At 49.6% G+C, this 18,117-nt stretch overlaps 1 protein-coding gene across 1 annotated transcript; it reads left to right on the top strand.

Annotated features, from left to right (window-relative positions):
- The first annotated feature begins 234 nt into the window (after positions 1 to 234).
- ST6GALNAC1 (ST6 N-acetylgalactosaminide alpha-2,6-sialyltransferase 1) lies at positions 235 to 16,410 on the top strand. Its single transcript, XM_017884771.1, has 9 exons — positions 235 to 568; positions 11,876 to 12,575; positions 13,683 to 13,851; positions 14,022 to 14,193; positions 14,552 to 14,690; positions 14,924 to 15,027; positions 15,221 to 15,310; positions 15,398 to 15,497; positions 15,789 to 16,410. The coding sequence occupies exons 1-9, from the start codon at positions 441 to 443 to the stop codon at positions 15,984 to 15,986; spliced, it is 1,800 nt and encodes a 599-aa protein (XP_017740260.1). The 5' UTR covers positions 235 to 440; the 3' UTR covers positions 15,987 to 16,410.
- The last annotated feature ends 1,707 nt before the right edge of the window (positions 16,411 to 18,117 follow it).

The raw sequence follows: 18,117 nt of genomic DNA, 5'->3' as shown, positions 1-18,117 counted from the left end.
CAAAGCACTGTCCATGGCAGCCTCAAGGTGTCTTCATGATAATCCCACAAGGAAGGTAACTGCTTTTTCCATTTATATGGAGGCAGATGGGTTAAGTAACCTGACCAAGATGAGATCGCATATAATGTGGTTATTTTTCTCATAAAGCTTGACTTTCAGATATTGGCTTCAGAGACAAAGAAAAGGAAGGTGAACGTGTTTGAACATAAGGAGTTTCCCTTCCTTCAAGCCACGCCAGCCTATAAGCCTTTATAAAGCAGTGAAGGCGGTTCCTCCCTTCCCTGGCAGAGACTGATAAACTCAGCACTTGCTGAGTGGCTCATTGTTAAGACAAAAGGTGTGCACTTCCTGGCCAGGAAACCTGAGCGGTGAGACTCCCAGCTGCCTACATCAAGGCCCCAGGACATGCAGAACCTTCCTCTAGAACCCGACCCACCGCCATGAGGTCCTGCCTGTGGAGATGCAGGCACCTGAGCCAAGACATCCAGTGGTCCTTGCTCCTGGCTCTCCTGGTCTTTCTCTTCGCTTTGCTCTCCTTTATTAAGGATCCTCAAACAAAGCCTTCCAGGTAAGATTCTCGTCCTTTCCACTCCTCTTATTCCATTCATTTGAGGAAACAGAAAAATGATAGCCCAGGGAGGACAGAGAAAGTCTGAGCCACCTGTGTGTCCACACGGGAGTGTCAGGGGTCAGGAATGTTCTCAAGAACCACTGGGAAGAAAGACTAATGGGAAGACTTGCAGGGAACAGAAGGGGTGGCAGTGGGGAACTAAGACGCCTTGGGATGAACATGTCCAGATACCATGGGACACGTACAGGAGTTTGAGAACTGATGGGTTAGGTCTGCAGAGTGCAGACAGAAGACATGACTGCTTTCCCCTCTGGGACTGTGAGTAATGGCAGCAGCATTGGGTTCGTTCTTACATGCCATTCTCTATGTCCTGAAGTGAAAGAGCCATCCTGCGTGTTCCACTTGTTGCAGACCCGGACTCACCCTTAGTTTGTCGGTAAAATGGAGGGCCTCCCTCTTAGGGAGGCAGTTTCAATTGTGGACACCAAGTTAATCTTTCAAAAAAACCTTCTAGACCATTTTTCTTAGAAAATACACACATCTCCTGCAGTAAGAGGCCCTTTTCTTTTCTTTTCTTCTCTTTTGTTTTTGAGACAGAGTCTCACTGTGTTGCCCAGGCTGGAGTGCAGTGGCGTGATCTTGGCTCACTGCAACCTCCACCTCCCAAGTTCAAGCCTCAGCTTCCTGAGTAGCTGGGACTACAGGCGCATACCACCAGACCTGGCTAAGTTTTTGTATTTTTAGTAGAGACAGAGTTTCACCATGTTGGCCAGGCTGGTCTTGAACTCCTGACCTCAAGTGATCTACCCACCTCGGCCTCTCAAAGCACTGGGATGACAGGCGTGAGCCACTGTGCCCAGCCAATAATTTCATTTCACTGTTCTTAAACATTGAAAGTAATGCAGGTTCTCGTAGAGTTAAAAAAAAAATACAGAAAGGTGAAGCAGGAAGTGAGTCTCCCTATTATACCTCCACCTCTGTCCGCTCTTCAAGGTGAGCACTCTCGACACTTGAAGGTACACGGAATTCTATTATGCAGCTAACACTGCTATAGTATTTACTGTGTGCCAGCCCCTATTCTAAATGCTTGATGTACGTTAACTCACTAATTCTCATTATTAAGAGGACACTGAGACACACAGAACTGAAGTGATTTTTCCAAGATCACCCTGCTAGTATGTGGCAGGGCCAAGATTCAAAACCAGGCATTTTGGTGCCATACCCTGTGCTCATTACCTTTATGCTATACAAGCCAGATAGATAGATAGATACATACATACATACACACACACACATAGGTAGATAGGCAGATAGATGGACAGATAGATGGATAGATGGAGATATAGGCAGCTGTGAGGTCTCTACCATATAGCATATAGAACTAGTACAGGTACTGATAGTGATTGCTTGATATATTGATATACTATATGTCAACTATGGTAGCATGAGACAGTTGATACATATATGTATATATATTGTATATATATAGAGATTGATATATACACACACATATATCATATAGATTTACAGATATATGCACAAGAAAGTTATATATATATCTCTCTCATATATATGTATACATATATATGTATCTCATGCTATATATTGTCCCACAGGTTGACCTTGTAAGTCACACTATATCATGGACATCTTTCCATGTCGGGACATACAGGTCTACTCTCTTCTTTGAACAGTTGCTTAGCATTCCACAGGATAGGTACCATTTACTTAACCAACCCCTATCAAGTTTCTCACATACCTTTGAGCACTTGCATAACTGATTTCTGGGTAGATTTCTCGAAGTGGAATTGCCAAGACAATCTTTACCTCCCAGGACCACACTGGCTTTCATTAAGGTTTTGAAGGTTTAATCATCTGATAGGTGGAAGTGTTTCTCTTTTTAATTTGCATTTCTCAGATCTACTGATATTTCTGTACTTTTGTTCTTTAAGCTTAATAAGAATCCATCAGAAATGTACTTTTGTGTATGATGTGAATATAGGTTTGTGTTTGTTGGAACTCTTGATTGCAACTGACAAAAACCCAAGACCGGCTAGCTTAGATAAGATGACAGGGGAGGAGAGAAGTTCAGAGGGTTAGAGTCCTTCTGGGGCGACATTTTGGGGTGGGAGTGGGCTGCCCGAGAGTCACTCATAGTGACTGGGCCTGGCCTTCCCAGCAGATACCACATGCCCTGGAGTTGAGGGGCAAATGGAGTGGTATCTGGTTCTGGTCTAGAGATTTCTGAAGGCAGGAAGTTGTTGGAACTGTCCACAATGTAATGTACCTGGGAAGAGACAGAACCACCCTGCCCCTCCCTCCCAGGTCTTCACAGCCCAGAAAGCAGTGGAAGGGAAGTTCAGTGCTTCCTGGTGGGAGGGCAGAGACCAGAGCCCTCAACTGCCCAGTTACCTGCTGGAGCAATAAGGGGATACTCACTCCAGAACAGTGTTTGGGGACACTAAATGCCGCAGGGGGCAGTGGGAGACGTGATCCTAGAAAGGACCCTCCTGCGGGGATTCTCAGTGTAAAGGAGAACCCCTCCCCAGATAAACCACATTTCCTAATGTGCAGAGACCACCAAGTGCGCAGGGGCCCCCAACATCAGACAGAAGCTGAATGAACCTCAGGGCAGGCAGGGACCGCCAGCCCCACCCTCCAAGACAGGCGCTCACTTAAGTAACCATACAGGAGGAGTTACAACTTGAAAAAAGAAGGGGAGTTTTCTTTTACTGCCTTCCTCTCTCCAGCTCCCCAATCTCCCCTCATCTCATCCCCATGTCTCCTACCCCCACTCCCCACCTCCAGCAGCCAAGGTCTGAGCTCTGGCCTGGCTGGCTTGGTGGAATAAAAGAGCTTAGAGCCAGGTAGAGCACCTAGTGTGTGTGTGTGTTTATCATGTAATTACATGAATTTGTGAGATTACATGAATTATGTAATTTCTTTTATGTATTTATTTTTCAAGATGGAGTCTGACTCTGTGACCCAGGCTGGAGTGCAGTGGTGCGGTCCTGGCTTATTGCGCCCTCACCTCCCAGGTTCAAGCGAGTATCCTGCCTCAGCCTCCAGAGTATCTGGGACTGCAGACGCACACTACCATGCCCGGCTAATTATTGTAGTTTTAGTGGAGATGGGGTTTCGCCATATCGGCCAGGCTGGTCCTGAATACCTGGCTTCAAGCGATCTACCTGCCTCAGCCTCCCAAAGTGGTGGGATCACAGACATGAGTGACTGAGCCCAGCCAGCATTGTCTTATTGTCTGTGTTTCCTCAGTGCTTTGAACAGGGCCTGGACCCAGTGGAGGTGCTTTATAAAATGCTTGTTGATGAAAGAATGAATTTGTCACCTTAAAAAACATGCCAAAACATTTAAACTTTATGGCTCTCAAAAACTTAGAGTAAGGGAGTTAACTTGAGTAAATTCATGCTTTATGCAGAGTACTCTGTCAATAGATTACAGGATGGATGATCGGGGGAACGTGGTTTTAGAGGGGATAGTTTAGAGACCATTGCCATGGTTTAGGATGGCATTAATAAGACCGTGAGCAAGGACAGTGTGAATAGGAAGAAAGGACTGAGAAGAAGTCAGATCAGCTGGACTTGGCAACAAATAGGATGGTGGGAGGAGTGTAGCAGAAGAACTTCAAGACAATTCTATGAGGTCGGGCACAGTGGCTCACGCCTGTAATTCCAGCACTTTGGGAGGCCAAGGCGAGCGGATCACCTGAGGTCAGGAGTTCGAGACCAGCCTGACTAACATGGTGAAACCCTGTCTCTCCTAAAAAATACAAAAATTAGCCGGGCATGGTCTGGTGCCTGTAATTCCAGCTACTTGGGAGACTGAGGCAGGGAGAATTGCCTGAACCCGGGAGACGGAGCTTGCTGTGAGCCAAGAGCGCGCCACGGTACTCCAGCCTGGGCAGCAAGAGCGAAACTCTATCTCAAAAAATAATAATAATAATAAATAAATAAATAAAAATACAAAAGTTAGCCAGGCGTGGTGGCAGTTGCCTGTAATCCCAGCTACTCAGGAGGCTATTATCGCTTTTATCACAGGAGAATCGCTTGAACTCGGGAGGCAGAGGTTGCAGTGAGCTAAGATTGCTCCACTGCACTGCAGCCTGGGTGACACAGCAAGACTCTGTCTCAAAAAAATAAAAATAAAAAAGACAATTCTGTGATTTCAAACCCATTGGGCCATCTCTCATACCATCTTAGACACACCCACGTGCATCCTGTGTTCACTGATGTGTAGCTGTCATCTAAGACGATGTCTCTGCTTGGCTTCCATCATCCAGTGTAAATGTTTTGGAAGATCTATGCTTGTTTTAGCTTTGGAGATGGTAATTAAGAGTGAGCTGTAAAAACAGACCTACGGGTTCTGTTTGTCAGTTTCTTGCTGTCACTTTATTTTCTCCAGTCTGGCCAGCATGGCAAAAATTCCATCTCTACTAAAAATATGAAAATTAGCCGGGCACGGTGGCGCGTGCATGAAATCCCAGGTACTCAGGGGATTGAGGCAGGAGAATCACTTGAACCTGGGAGGTGGCTTCCAGTGAGCCAAGATCATGCCACTGCACTCTAGCCTGGACAACAGAGTGAGGCTCTGTGTCCAAAAAGAAAAGAAAAGAACTTTATTTTCTATCACCTCCTGATTGCTGATTCTGAACTCCCATCCACCAAGCTTCAGGAAAACTTAATCTCCGTGGTTCCTGCTCCTCTGCAGGATGGTATGAGGGCTCTAGGACATCCCATGCAGTGCCAAGGCATGGGAATGGGTCGCTGACTCTTAGCTATTGAGTCGCTGCTGAAACAGTCATTGTTCCTGCCGCTCGGCTCTTTCAGGTCCACCTGGCTTATGTGTGAGAGACTTTGCTTTGCTTTTTCTTTTTTTGAAACAGAGTCTCGCTCTGTTGTCCAGGCTGGAGTGCAGTGGCGCGGTCTCGGCTCAGTGTGAGACTTTTCTGACACTGTCTGTGGTCCTCTCTTCCTAGGTTCAGGATTCATTTTTTTTTCAGGGGTCTTGTTAGACCCTTGGAACATGCCAGGAAGTAGGGTCCTCTGACCTTGGAACCCACAGATCCTTCCTTCTCTCATTCCCGCCACCCAGCAGAGTAAATCTTTCCAGGGAAAGGGCAATGGTAGGAGTAAGTAATAAAGTCCTCCCTCATAACTTCTCCAAGATTGATCTGTTTCACTACATCTTGAACGTGGAACCAAATCTTAACTGCTGGGGGCATGGCAGTGGGGTGGAGAGGGAAACAATTTCAAAATATTATATAATTATATTCAAAAGCATGACAGGCGTAGAAAAGGGATCCAGCTGTTCATGCCCTGAGGTACTAACGAGATTCTTTGAAGGGACTGGGATAATAGGAGGTTGCCATCCTTTCATGTTTGAAAGCAGCTTCTGCTTTTTCTGTAATAAGCACACATTGTTTTATAAAACAAAATAACTCATAAAGGTTCACTTCTGAAGACTCAGGAGAAAAAGACTCAGCTTAGGTAACCCCTCCATACCAAAGTGTCCCTCCGAGCAGAACTGCCTCCCTGGGCTGTCACCACAGCCTCGCATACATATGACTAATATCATCATACCGATGACACTTTAAGGCAGCTGATTATACTCATGTCTGTTTCTCTTATAGACTGTGAGCCTCTTAAAACCAGTGACCATTGCTTTTTTATCTTTAATCTCTAGCAAATACCTCTGAATGCCTGACATGTCATGGCTACTCAATGAATATTGCAGAATATACACTGCATTGTGTTTTCAAACTGTCGTAGAACTTTCCATAAGGCGTCTCATTTAGTTGGTTTGTTGTTGTTGTTGTTGCTGTTGTTTTGAGACAGAGTCTCTCTTTGCTGCCCAGACTGGAGTGCAGTGGTGTGATCTCTGCTCACTGCAACCTCCACCTCCCAGGCTCAAGCAATTCTCCTGCCTCAGCCTCCTGAGTAGCTGGGATGACAGGCTTGCACCACCACACCCAGCTAATTTTTGTATTTTTAGCAGAGATGGAGTTTCACCATGTTGGCCAGGCTGGTCTCCAACTCCTGACCTCAGGTGATCCGCCTCCCACCCTTGGCCTCCCAAAGTGCTGGGATTACAGGTGTGAGTCTCCACACCTGGCCAACTTTGGAGTTTGAAAAGAAAAGCAGAATATGGCTGGGTTCTATTTCACATGAGACAGGAGACCCTGAGCACTGATCAAACACCAAAAGGGGGCTTGAATAGCCTCCGTGGATACCAAGGGGGTCTTGGAAACTCCAGGCCTGGCTAACAACATGGGGCACAGGAGGCAGGAGCAGTTGAAGGTAGAGAGCTCCGCAGCAGGGAGTGGAGAGGGACACAGGGCAGAGCGAAGGGATGGTTTGTCCTCCTTTCAAGGAGGAGCAGCAACAAAGCTGTGGGAACCAAATATGAAACCTGGAAGAGGAAAGCTTGCCCAGCCTGGGGGCCTGAGATAAAATGAGGACAAAGTTGATGGTGGGGACTGAGAGAGAGAGCCCAGGACTTAGGGACTTGAATAGAGGCGAATCTGTGTGACCAGCCATTCGCCACATACCAGGCGCAACTCACCTGCAGCCGGTCTCCGTGCCATAGAAGGCGGGAGCCCAGGTGCAAAATTATTTACAGAATCAAAGGAATCTTTTCAGCTCTTTTCTTTTTTTCTTTTTTTTTTTTTTTTTTTTTTTTGAGACGGAGTCTTGCTCTGCCACCCAGGCTGGAGTGCAGTGGCCGGCTCTCAGCTCACTGCAAGCTCCGCCTCCCGGGTTCACGCCATTCTCCTGTCTCAGCCTCCCGAGTAGCTGGGACTACAGGCGCCCGCCTCGTCGCCCGGCTAGTTTTTTGTATTTTTTAGTAGAGACGGGGTTTCACCGTATTAGCCAGGATGGTCTCGATCTCCTGACCTCATGATCCGCCCGTCTCGGCCTCCCAAAGTGCTGGGATTACAGACTTGAGCCACCGCGCCCGGCCTCAGCTCTTTTCTTATCCTCCATAAAATAATCTTCTACTCCTACTGGCTTTATTAGTGAGTGACCTTTGATTGGGGTATTTTTTTCAAATTTCAGTTTCAGCCTCTTCAATATCCTAGTCAACTTCAACATTTCTGTGTTATCTCTTGTACTATATTCTTGGAAAATACTGCTCTCTGGCCAATAGGTGTGTCATGGCTGCAGGCATAAATGAACTTTGAACCTTTTGCCATATCTTCACTTCCAGGTATTTCCAGGTAAGGAAATGCCTATCTCAACACCCACACCCCTTGGTGATGTGCACTTAAAAATATAGAAGGTAGCTGGGCCTGGTGGCGCATGGACCTGTAGTCCCAGCTACTCAGGAGGCCAAGGCAGGAGTCTCATTTGAGCCCGGGAGGTTGAGGCTGCAATGAGCTATGAACACGCCACTGCCCTCCAGCCTAGGAAACAGAGACTCAGTCTCAAAAAAAAAAAAAAGAAAAAATATATATACAGAGAGGGAGAAGGTTGCCAGATAATTATTTTCCTGTTTCTTTGTGCAATTCTTGTTCATGATAAATTGATTGATTATTATTACTATTTGAGATGGAGTTTCACTCTTGTTGCCCAGGCTGGAATGCAATGGCACGATCTCAGCTTACGGCAACCTCCGCCTCCCAGGTTCAAGCAATTCTCCGGCCTCAGCCTCCCAAGTAGCTGGGATTACAGGCATGTGCCACCATGCCCAGCTAATTTTGTATTTTTAGTAGAGACGGTGTTTCTCCATGCTGGTCAGGCTGGTCTCAAACTCCCCACCTACGGTGATCCACCCACCTCGGCCTCCCAAAGTGCTGGGATTACAGGCGTGAGCCACCATGCCTGGCCATTATTATTATTTTTTAATTGAGACAGAGTCTTGCTCTGTCGCCCAGGCTGGAGTGCAATAGCACAATCTCGACTCACTGCAACCTCTGCCGCCCAGTGTGCCTCAGCCTCCCAAGTAGCTGGGACTACAGGTGCATGCCACCACGCCCGACTAATTTTTTTGTATTTTTAGTAGAGACAGGGCTTCACCATGTTGGCCAGGCTGGTCTTGAACTCCTGACCTCAGGTGATCTGCCCACCTTGGCCTCCCAAAATGCTGGCACTACAGGCATGAGCCACCTCACCCAGCCAATAAATTCATTTATTAAAGTACATTTTATATTTTTACTTCCCCAGTAGATTACGATTATACAGGTAAATTGCTTTTTGCTTGAGTATGATCCATGATTAATTTTCCTGTGCCTCCAGACTAGAAGTCATTAATGGAAAAAAGCCATCCCACACCCCAGCCCAGCTCACAGGGTCAGGACCACACAGGGCCGAACACGTTGAACACAGGGCACTCAGCATATAGACATAATTTGAGCGTTTAGTAAATACCATGCATGAGAATAAGGAAATGCCTATCTCAACACCCACAGCCCTAGCAATCATAGGTGTATTTAATTATAGGGAATTAAATGAAACTTAATTACATAATTTTGTCACTACCTGGGTTACTGCTGTGACTTCCGGCAAAACCTGAACGAGTCATCAATCAATTGTGGATTTGTGGTGGAAGAGGGCTTCCAGGAGTCACTGTGCCATTCCTGCCACTAGACAGGGTTCCAGAGAGGAGTGCCTTACCTCTTCAGGGTCAGTCTGGCCACTAAGCAGACAGCCAGCTGTCCGTGCTATGTGGCTTGAGATGTGTGAGGTCAAAAACTACCCCTGCCTCATCATGTCTCCCCGCCACGGCCAAGTTAAGGTGCCTGCCAGCCAGGCAGCTACATCCATGAAAATGTTCAAGATAGAGGAAATGTCATTCAGCAGAATCCCTCTCTGCAGAGTGCTGCTGGAGTTCGGAAGGGAAGTTTCCATAGGCTTCTTGAGGTTGGGGATTGGGAAGTGAATCCACCAAGAGGCTTTGCTGGGTAACAAGAGCTGTTTGTTAAACCCAGTGAACAGCTTGGTTTTTGCTGAATGACCCAAGCGAGCTTGGAGCTTACACTGAGTAGTCAGACCAAGAGGAGTGGCGAGCCTCACACCCACCCGCCCACAGCACTCAGACCTTCTACCAGGCAAATGTGGAATGAATTGATGAAGAATGTGTTCTTCACTCCCTCAGGTTTTTCACTCTGTGTTGAGTGGCATTCTTTCAGAATGGATACTTTGGGGGTGTCTTCCCAGTTCATGAACCAATAACCCCCTCTTCCTCTTGAAAGTGTCCTCCTCCCAGGCACAGAGTGAGCCCCAGAATGTCACATAGTATGTGACCAAGACCCCTGGAAAGGGATGGAGATAGGACCCAAGGGGGCCACAGTCTTCTCCTGCAAGAGTGAAAAATTGGGAGCAAAAAGAGTCCACAGTCCCCAGCACAGGTGTTATGTGGTGGCAATCTTCCCCCAGCCCGTGGGCTAGAGAGCAGAGGAGACCTGTCTGCAGAGACAGAACGAAAGAGAAGAAGAAAGCTGATTCAGTGGGAGAGGTGAGATAGAGACAAAGCCTTAGAGAGAGATTCCTGGTTCCAAGCCCTTCCAGAGGCTCAACTACTTCCTGCTCTTGGGTTCCTTAAAACACTTTCTATTCTTATAATAAATTTTTCCTTTTCTTTTCTTAGTTGAAAATGAAAATACAGAAAGAATTAGGGTTTGAAGCCCATTAGCCTTTTTGGGATGCTCCATATCTCAGTCCAACCCTGCCCTGAGGCCCATCTCTCCTTTCTGGTCAGAAATATCTCTCATCCAAGCTACTTCTCTGAGTCATATAACAAAGGCAGAGGCATTTTCTATGCAAGTCCAGTTAAAAATGTGTGTGTTTAGGCCAGACACGGTGTCTCACGCCTGTAATACCAACACACTGGGAGGCCAAGGCCAGAGGATCACTTGAGGTGAGGAATTTGAGAGCAGCCTGGGCAACACAGTGAGACCCAGTCTCTAAAAACATGGATGCGCATGCGCGCACGCACACCGCCCCCGGCCCCCCCACACATACACATAGATTAGCTGGGCATGGTGGTGCATGCCTGTAGTCCTAGCTACTTGAGAGGCTGAGGCCAGAGGATCGCTTGAGCCCGGGAGTTTGAGGCTGCAGTAAGCTATGATGTGCTACTGCACTCCAACCTGGGCAACAGAGAAAGACCCTGTCTCCTAAAGGAAAAAAAAAAAAGGTTGGGGGCGGTGGCTCACACCTGTAAAATCCCAGCACTTTGGGAGGCCGAGGAGGGCAGATCATGAGATCAAGAGATCAAGACCATTCTGGCCAACATGGTGAAACCCCATCTCTACTAAAAATACAAAAAAAAAAATTAGCCAAGCATGGTGGCATGCGCCTGTAATCCCAGCTACTCGGAAGGCTGAGGCTGGGGAATTGTTTGAACCAGAGAGGTGGAGGGTGCAGTGAGCTGAGATCGTGTCACTGCACTCCAGCTTGGGCGACAGAGCCAGACTCCATCTAAAAAAAAAAAAGGTGTTTCAAGGAGGAAGGATCCTTGGGAGGTAAGGAGGAAGAACTGTCAGCTGTCAGCCCTTTCCTAACACCCTTGGGAAATTTAAGCTTCAGTTTCAAGGTCAGAATAGAGATTGCCCCTGCTGGAAACCCTGAATAAATGTGTTGCTTTGAGGCTGAGAAAGGCTGGAAATACCAGCCAGGGTCAGCTGCAGCTCAGGCGGGGAGGCCCTAATGGAGGAAGGGCTCGCCTAGGTAATCAGCCTGCTTCCAATATTGCCTTGGCCGGCCCTGCCTTTCTCCAGTGATCAAAGACCTTTGTTTCCTGCCTTGAATAACAATAATCGTGTATTACATAGGTCCAAGGTCTGTGCCTTATTCAAATTTGTATTCCCGGTGCCTGCACAGCACACTGCACAGAATAGACATTTAGTAAACGTTTGTTGGATGAGATGCTCTCCCGTATGTCCTACATACATATCTCAAATTCTATTCTGCTTTTGTCTGAATCTATTTTCTGGCCGGGTGCGGTGGCTCACACCTGTCATCCCAACACTTTGGGAGGCCAAGGCAGGTGGATCACTGGTCAGGTCAGGAGTTTGAGACCAGCCTGGCCAACTTGGTGAAACCCCCATCTGTACTAAAAATGCAAAAATTAGCCAGGCTGGTGGTGGGCACCTGTAATCTCAGCTACTCGGGGCAGTAGAATCACTTGAACCCAGGAGATGGAAGTTGCAGTGAGCTGAGATTGCACCACTGCACTCCAGCCTGGGTGACAGAGCAAGACTCTGTATCAAAAAAAAAAAAAACTACTTATGCTTCTGACCTGTTTCCACAATCTTCAGCCTTCATCAAAAGTTATCTCTGTCCCTAGGCATCAACGCACAGAGAACTTTAAAGAAAGGTCTCCACAGTCCCTGGCAAAGCCTAAGTCCCAGGCACCCACAAGAGCAAGGAGGACAACCATCTATGCAGAGCCAGTGCCAGAGAACAATACCCTCAACCCACAAACCCAGCCCAAAGCCCACACCACCGGAGACAGAGGAAAGGAGGCCAACCCGGCACCACCGGAGGAGCAGGACAAGGCGCCCGACACAGCACAGACAGCAGCATGGAATAGCCCAGAAAAAGAGAAGACCACAGTGAACACACTGTCACCCAGAGGGCAAGAAGCAGGGATGGCCTCTGGCAGGACAGAGGCACAGTCACGGAAGAGCCAGGACACAAAGACGACCCAAGAAAATAGGAGCCAGACCAGGAAGCTGACGGCCACCAGGACGGTGTCGGTGAAGCACCAGGGCAAAGTGGCGACCACGGCCAAGACGCTCATTCCCAAAAGTCGGCTGCTTATGCTGGCCCCCACAGGAGCAGTGTCAACAAGAACAAGACAGAAAGGAGTGACCACAGCAGTCATCCCACCCAAGGAGAAGAAAGCTCAGGTCACCCCACCCCCTGCCCCTTTCCAGAGCCCCACGACGCACAGAAACCAAAGACTGAAGGCTGCCAACTTCAAGTCTGAGCCTCGGTGGGATTTTGAGGAAAAATACAGCTTCGAAATAGGAGGCCTTCGGACAGTGAGTTTTTGCCACCACCCCTTCCCTCTGGCTCCCAGCTCTGAAGCCCCTCCTGAGAGGCAGCCCAGCTCACCCTCTCCTCAGCTCCTGGGCTCTGCTTCTAGACTTGGTCTTGTCCTGCCCTAAGCTCATTATGAGGCAGAGCTCAGCCCTACAAGACTCTGCCCCACCCATCCTTCCAATGATGGCCACAATGGGGGAGGAGGAACAGCAGGCCCCGGACCCCTGGTGTGAACGGCATAAGTGGGGTGAGAGAGATGGGACCTGCCCTGGAGCTCCTGAGGCCTGGAGGTCATCCATCTGGGGTAACAGAGTGTGATCTACTCTGGGGCTTGGCCCCTGAATCCCCATCCTCTCGCAGGGGCTGCAGGGGAGGGACTCACAGACAAGGATACCCCAAGCTCACGCCCAGCTCTGGCCTCCAGGAATGCCTTGTCTTCCCTGCAAAGCCAATTTCATAGCCTTCACTCTCTCCCAACCCTAAGGAAACAGTCTGACTTAACCACACCTGCCCACAAGGTCCTTCTCACCTGTCCTTGCACAGAAGGGCAGTATCCAAAATGTGTATATTGCTGGGTATACGACTGCAGTCCCAGCTACTCAGGAGGCTGAGGCAGGAGGGTCACTTGAGGTTAAAGTGAGCTACGATGGCACCACTGCACTCCAGCCTGGGCAAGACAGTGAGACCCTGCCGGGAAGAAGGAAGGATCAACGGAAGGGAGGGAGGGAGGAAGGAAGGAAGGGAGGAAATAAAGGGAAGGAGGGAGAAGGCCCACAAAACGCACACGTTTACACACATATGACTGCAAGCATGGCCCTGACAGCACACTGGACACATGCCACATTCCCAAGATGTGGCCCCTCTCACACTTACAAAGGTGCATTTGCCTTGACGGCCGAGAACACCCATTTTCCGTAATCCTTAGGACCACAATGAGCCCAGACAATGGGGAGGGGAGGGTGAGCAGACCCTCAGAACAGGATGGAAGAAGTAGCAGAGGCTGTGCCTTCCAAACTGCAAGCCCCAGCCCTTCTTGCAGTGGTGCAGCTCCCAGCTGATGGCCTTTCTGGGTCTCTCCCTTCCTAACTTCATCCTCCTACATATAGACTTGCTCTGACTCCGTGAAGATCAAAGCCTCCAGGTCGCTGTGGCTCCAGAAACTCTTTCTGCCCGACCTTACTCTCTTCCTGGACTCCAGACACTTCAACCGGAGTGAGTGGGACCGCCTGGAACACTTTGCACCACCCTTTGGCTTCATGGAGCTCAACTACTCCTGTGAGTCCTTACCCCAGGGGAAGGTGTGCAGTAGGCCGGGGCAGAGGGCAGAGGGCAGCTGGCTTTCTGGTCTGCCTCTTCCCTGGGGTTTGCCAGACCTGGAAGGAATGAAGGGTCAGACTCCTGTCCCTCCCAGGGCTCTGAATGCAGCACGCCCACTCTTGTTCCAGTGGTGCAGAAGGTCGTGACACGCTTCCCTCCAGTGCCCCAGCAGCAGCTGCTCCTGGCCAGCCTCCCCGCTGGGAGCCTCCGGTGCATCACCTGTGCCGTGGTGGGCAACGGGGGCATCCTGAACAACTCCCACATGGGCCAGGAGATAGACAGTCATGACTATGTGTTCCGGTAAGCTGTCCCCACCCAAGCTCCCCTCTCCTGCCCCTCTCCAGCCCCTCTCCTGCCCCTCTCCAGCCCCTCTCCTGCCCCTCTCCTGCCCCCCTCAAGCCCCCCCCCAGCCCCTCTCCAGCCCCTCTCCTGCCCCTCTCCTGCCCCTCTCCTGCCCCTCTCCTGCAGACATGGACTCTTCTGAGAGACCCATAGGATGTTCCACGGCTGCATCTGGAAGGTGGAATTCCTGGGCTCTCCAGAGAATTTCAGCATGTTTAACTGCTACCTCCCCCATTTCTCCTTCCTTTCCCCATCCACCTACACAAATCTCCCCCCTCTGCTCACCTGTTCCATCTGATTGTATCTTTCTGCACAGATTGAGCGGAGCTCTCATTAAAGGCTATGAACAGGATGTGGGGACTCGGACATCCTTCTACGGCTTTACTGCCTTCTCCCTGACCCAGTCACTCCTTATATTGGGCAATCGGGGTTTCAAGAACGTGCCTCTCGGGAAGGTGAGCAAAGAGGAAGGAGCCTGGCCACACCCAGACTCTGGATGAGGGAGCACACGGTGAGAAGGGAGAGGAGAGGCTTTCTTCTGGATGGAGTCTGGATGAAAGGGCAGGAGTGGGGAGGACAGTGAGACCAGTCCAGAGGACAGCAAGTGGGCAGTTGGAGTCAGAGCTGGGCCCCCGCTGGTTGTCCTGAAGGCAGTACTTTTGGACCACTCCCTGTCCTTGGTCCTCAGGACGTCCGCTACTTGCACTTCCTGGAAGGCACCCGGGACTATGAGTGGCTGGAAGCGCTGCTTATGAATCAGACGGTGACGTCAAAAAACCTTTTCTGGTTCAGGTACCCATTTTCCTCCTGCCCTCCCCTTATCCCAGGCTGAGCCATGTCGTGAATGGCTCTAAAGGGTTGGACAGGTGGGGACAGCCTTAGCTATCACCTGGAGATGGGATACCAGTCATGCTCATGACCCTGACTTGGCCCACCCCAGGCCAGGTAAGGGAGCTGGGTCTGAATGACCCCTTCCTAACCACAGGCACAGACCCCAGGAAGCTTTTCGGGAAGCCCTGCACATGGACAGGTACCTGTTGCTGCACCCAGACTTTCTCCGATACATGAAGAACAGGTTAGAGCAGAAAGCACATGACACGTAGCCCAGGTCCCTGTTATCCTTGCAGCCTCCTGACAGTTGGGGGCTTGGGGCATTTCACAGGTTTCTGAGGTCTAAGACCCTGGATGGTGCCCACTGGAGGATATACCGCCCCACCACTGGGGCCCTCCTGCTGCTCACTGCCCTTCAGCTCTGTGACCAGGTAAGGCTCCACTGCAGCTACAGAAATACCTGAAGAAACAGCTCGGGAGCTATTCCTGGGCCTGCTCAGCATAGGACAATGGATGGGCTGGGTGCACAGCCCTGGTGGGAAGGAGGGTGGGCATGAGTATGGGTGCATGCAGTTATGTGTGCGTATCCAGGGACCTGCACCCAGACCCCGAGGGATGGAGCCAGGGAAAAGAACCCCCACCCCTCAACACAGAATTAGCCACGAGAAGAAGCCTGGGCGACAGCAGCTACAAGCCCTGTTTCTCCTCCAACCTTGATGCAGGTGAGTGCCTATGGCTTCATCACCGAGGGCCACGAGCGCTTTTCTGATCACTACTATGATACATCATGGAAGCGGCTGATCTTTTACACAAATCATGACTTCAAGCTGGAGAGAGAAGTCTGGAAGCGGCTACACGATGAAGGAATAATCTGGCTATACCAGCGTCCCGGCCCTGGAACTACCAAAGCCAAGAACTGACCGGGGCCTGGGCTGCCGTGGTCTCCTTGCCCGCTCCAAGGCACAGGACACAGTGGGACTCTTGAGACTCTTTGATCATTTCCCAGGGCTCAGACCAAGCTCCAAGCCCTTCAGGACTTCCGAGGGAACACTTGAACCAAGGACAAGACTCTCTCAAGATGGCAAATGGCCAAGTAAGGTTCTGAGGTTCTTCAGTACACTGCAGTCGGTCCTGGCAGAGATTCCTGAGGCCAGGGATTTTTAACGAAATGGGGTGATGAGTGGTGAATACCACAGTTCCTGGTGAAAAACACTCTTCCAGCCCATGGCTGGATGAGTCAAGCTTGAATGAGTCAAGGAAAAGGATGGGGCTGGGCATGGTGACTCAAGCCTGTAATCCCAGCACTTTGGGAGGCCGAGGCGGGCGGATCACAAGGTCAGGAGATCGAGACCATCCTGGCTAACTTGGTGAAACCCCGTCTCTACTAAAAAATACAAAAAACTAGCCGGGCGAGGTGGCGGGCGCCTGTAGTCCCAGCTACTAGGGAGGCTGAGGCAGGAGAATGGCGTGAACCCGGGAGGCGGAGCTTGCAGTGAGCTGAGATCTGGCCAGTGCACTCCAGCTTGGGTGACAGAACGAGACTCCGTCTCAAAAAAAAAAAAAAAAGAAAAACACTCTTCCAGCCCAAAAGCTTCTTGATACAGAGAAAAGAGCCTGGATTTACAGAAACATATAGATCTGGTGTGAATTCCAGATCGAGTTTGCAGTTGTGAAATCTTGAAGGTATTACTTAACTTCACTACAGATTGTCTAGAAGACCTTTCTAGGGGTTATCTGATTCTAGAAGGGTCTATACCTGTCCTTGTCTTTAAGCTATTTGACAGCTCTATGTGTTGTAGAAAACTGATAATAATACAAATGATATATTGTCCATGGAAATGCAAATAAATTTTGTACAGTGAAGATGCACCTTAGTTGTTACTCAGTGGATAGGGACCAGTTTTGCACGTGGTCCCTTCATTCTTCTATTCTCCCATCAACCTGCTTTCTTTCTCAAACCTCCACGACGAGAACTGAGCTAAGCCAAAGACATTTCAGTTCACCTTACCCTTTGAGCTCTATCTGCATGATTTGGACTCTGGAGCCTGGAACAACCCTAACAATTCTAAATAAAATAAAGTGGCCAAGCACGGTGGCCTGTAATCCCAGCACTTTGGGAGGCCAAGGCAGGCAGATCACTTGAGGCCAGGAGATCGAGACCAGCCTGGCCAACATGGTGAAACCCCGTCTCTACTAAAATGCAAAAGTAAGCCGGGCATGGTGGTGGGCGCCTGTCATCCCAGCTACTCGGGAGGCTGAGATAGGAGAATCATTTGAACCTAGGAGGCGGAGGTTGCAGTGAGCTGAGATTACACCACTGCACTCCAGCCTGGACGACAGAGAGAGACTCCGTCTCAAATAATAATAATAATAATAATAATAATAATAATAATAATAANGAGCCTGGAACAACCCTAACAATTCTAAATAAAATAAAGTGGCCAAGCACGGTGGCCTGTAATCCCAGCACTTTGGGAGGCCAAGGCAGGCAGATCACTTGAGGCCAGGAGATCGAGACCAGCCTGGCCAACATGGTGAAACCCCGTCTCTACTAAAAATGCAAAAGTAAGCCGGGCATGGTGGTGGGCGCCTGTCATCCCAGCTACTCGGGAGGCTGAGATAGGAGAATCATTTGAACCTAGGAGGCGGAGGTTGCAGTGAGCTGAGATTACACCACTGCACTCCAGCCTGGACGACAGAGAGAGACTCCGTCTCAAATAATAATAATAATAATAATAATAATAATAATAATAATAATAAATACATAAGTAAATAGAATAAAGGACCCTTGGTAGGAGAGTGGAAGCGAGACAGAGGAGCTACCCTTTAGACTTCATGGTAGAGGGGACCACTGGGACAGGGATTTGCTTTGCACTAAAAGGGTGCAGTGCCAGCTCCGGGCGGCAGGTGGCGGCAGCTCGGCGCCCTGTTGTTCGCGGGGCCCTGTCCTCCGCGGCACCTCAGGCTCCTTAGTTCTGCACACGGGTGGAAGGAAGCGCCACCCACGTGCAGAACTCCGCCACTGTGGCTTCTATACACCGCGAACCTTGG

This window comes from Rhinopithecus bieti, unplaced genomic scaffold (genome assembly GCF_001698545.2).
Source record: "Rhinopithecus bieti isolate Rb0 unplaced genomic scaffold, ASM169854v2 scaffold_13400, whole genome shotgun sequence".
Classification (NCBI taxonomy): domain Eukaryota; kingdom Metazoa; phylum Chordata; class Mammalia; order Primates; family Cercopithecidae; genus Rhinopithecus; species Rhinopithecus bieti.
This window is presented reverse-complemented; position numbering and strand designations above follow the sequence as displayed.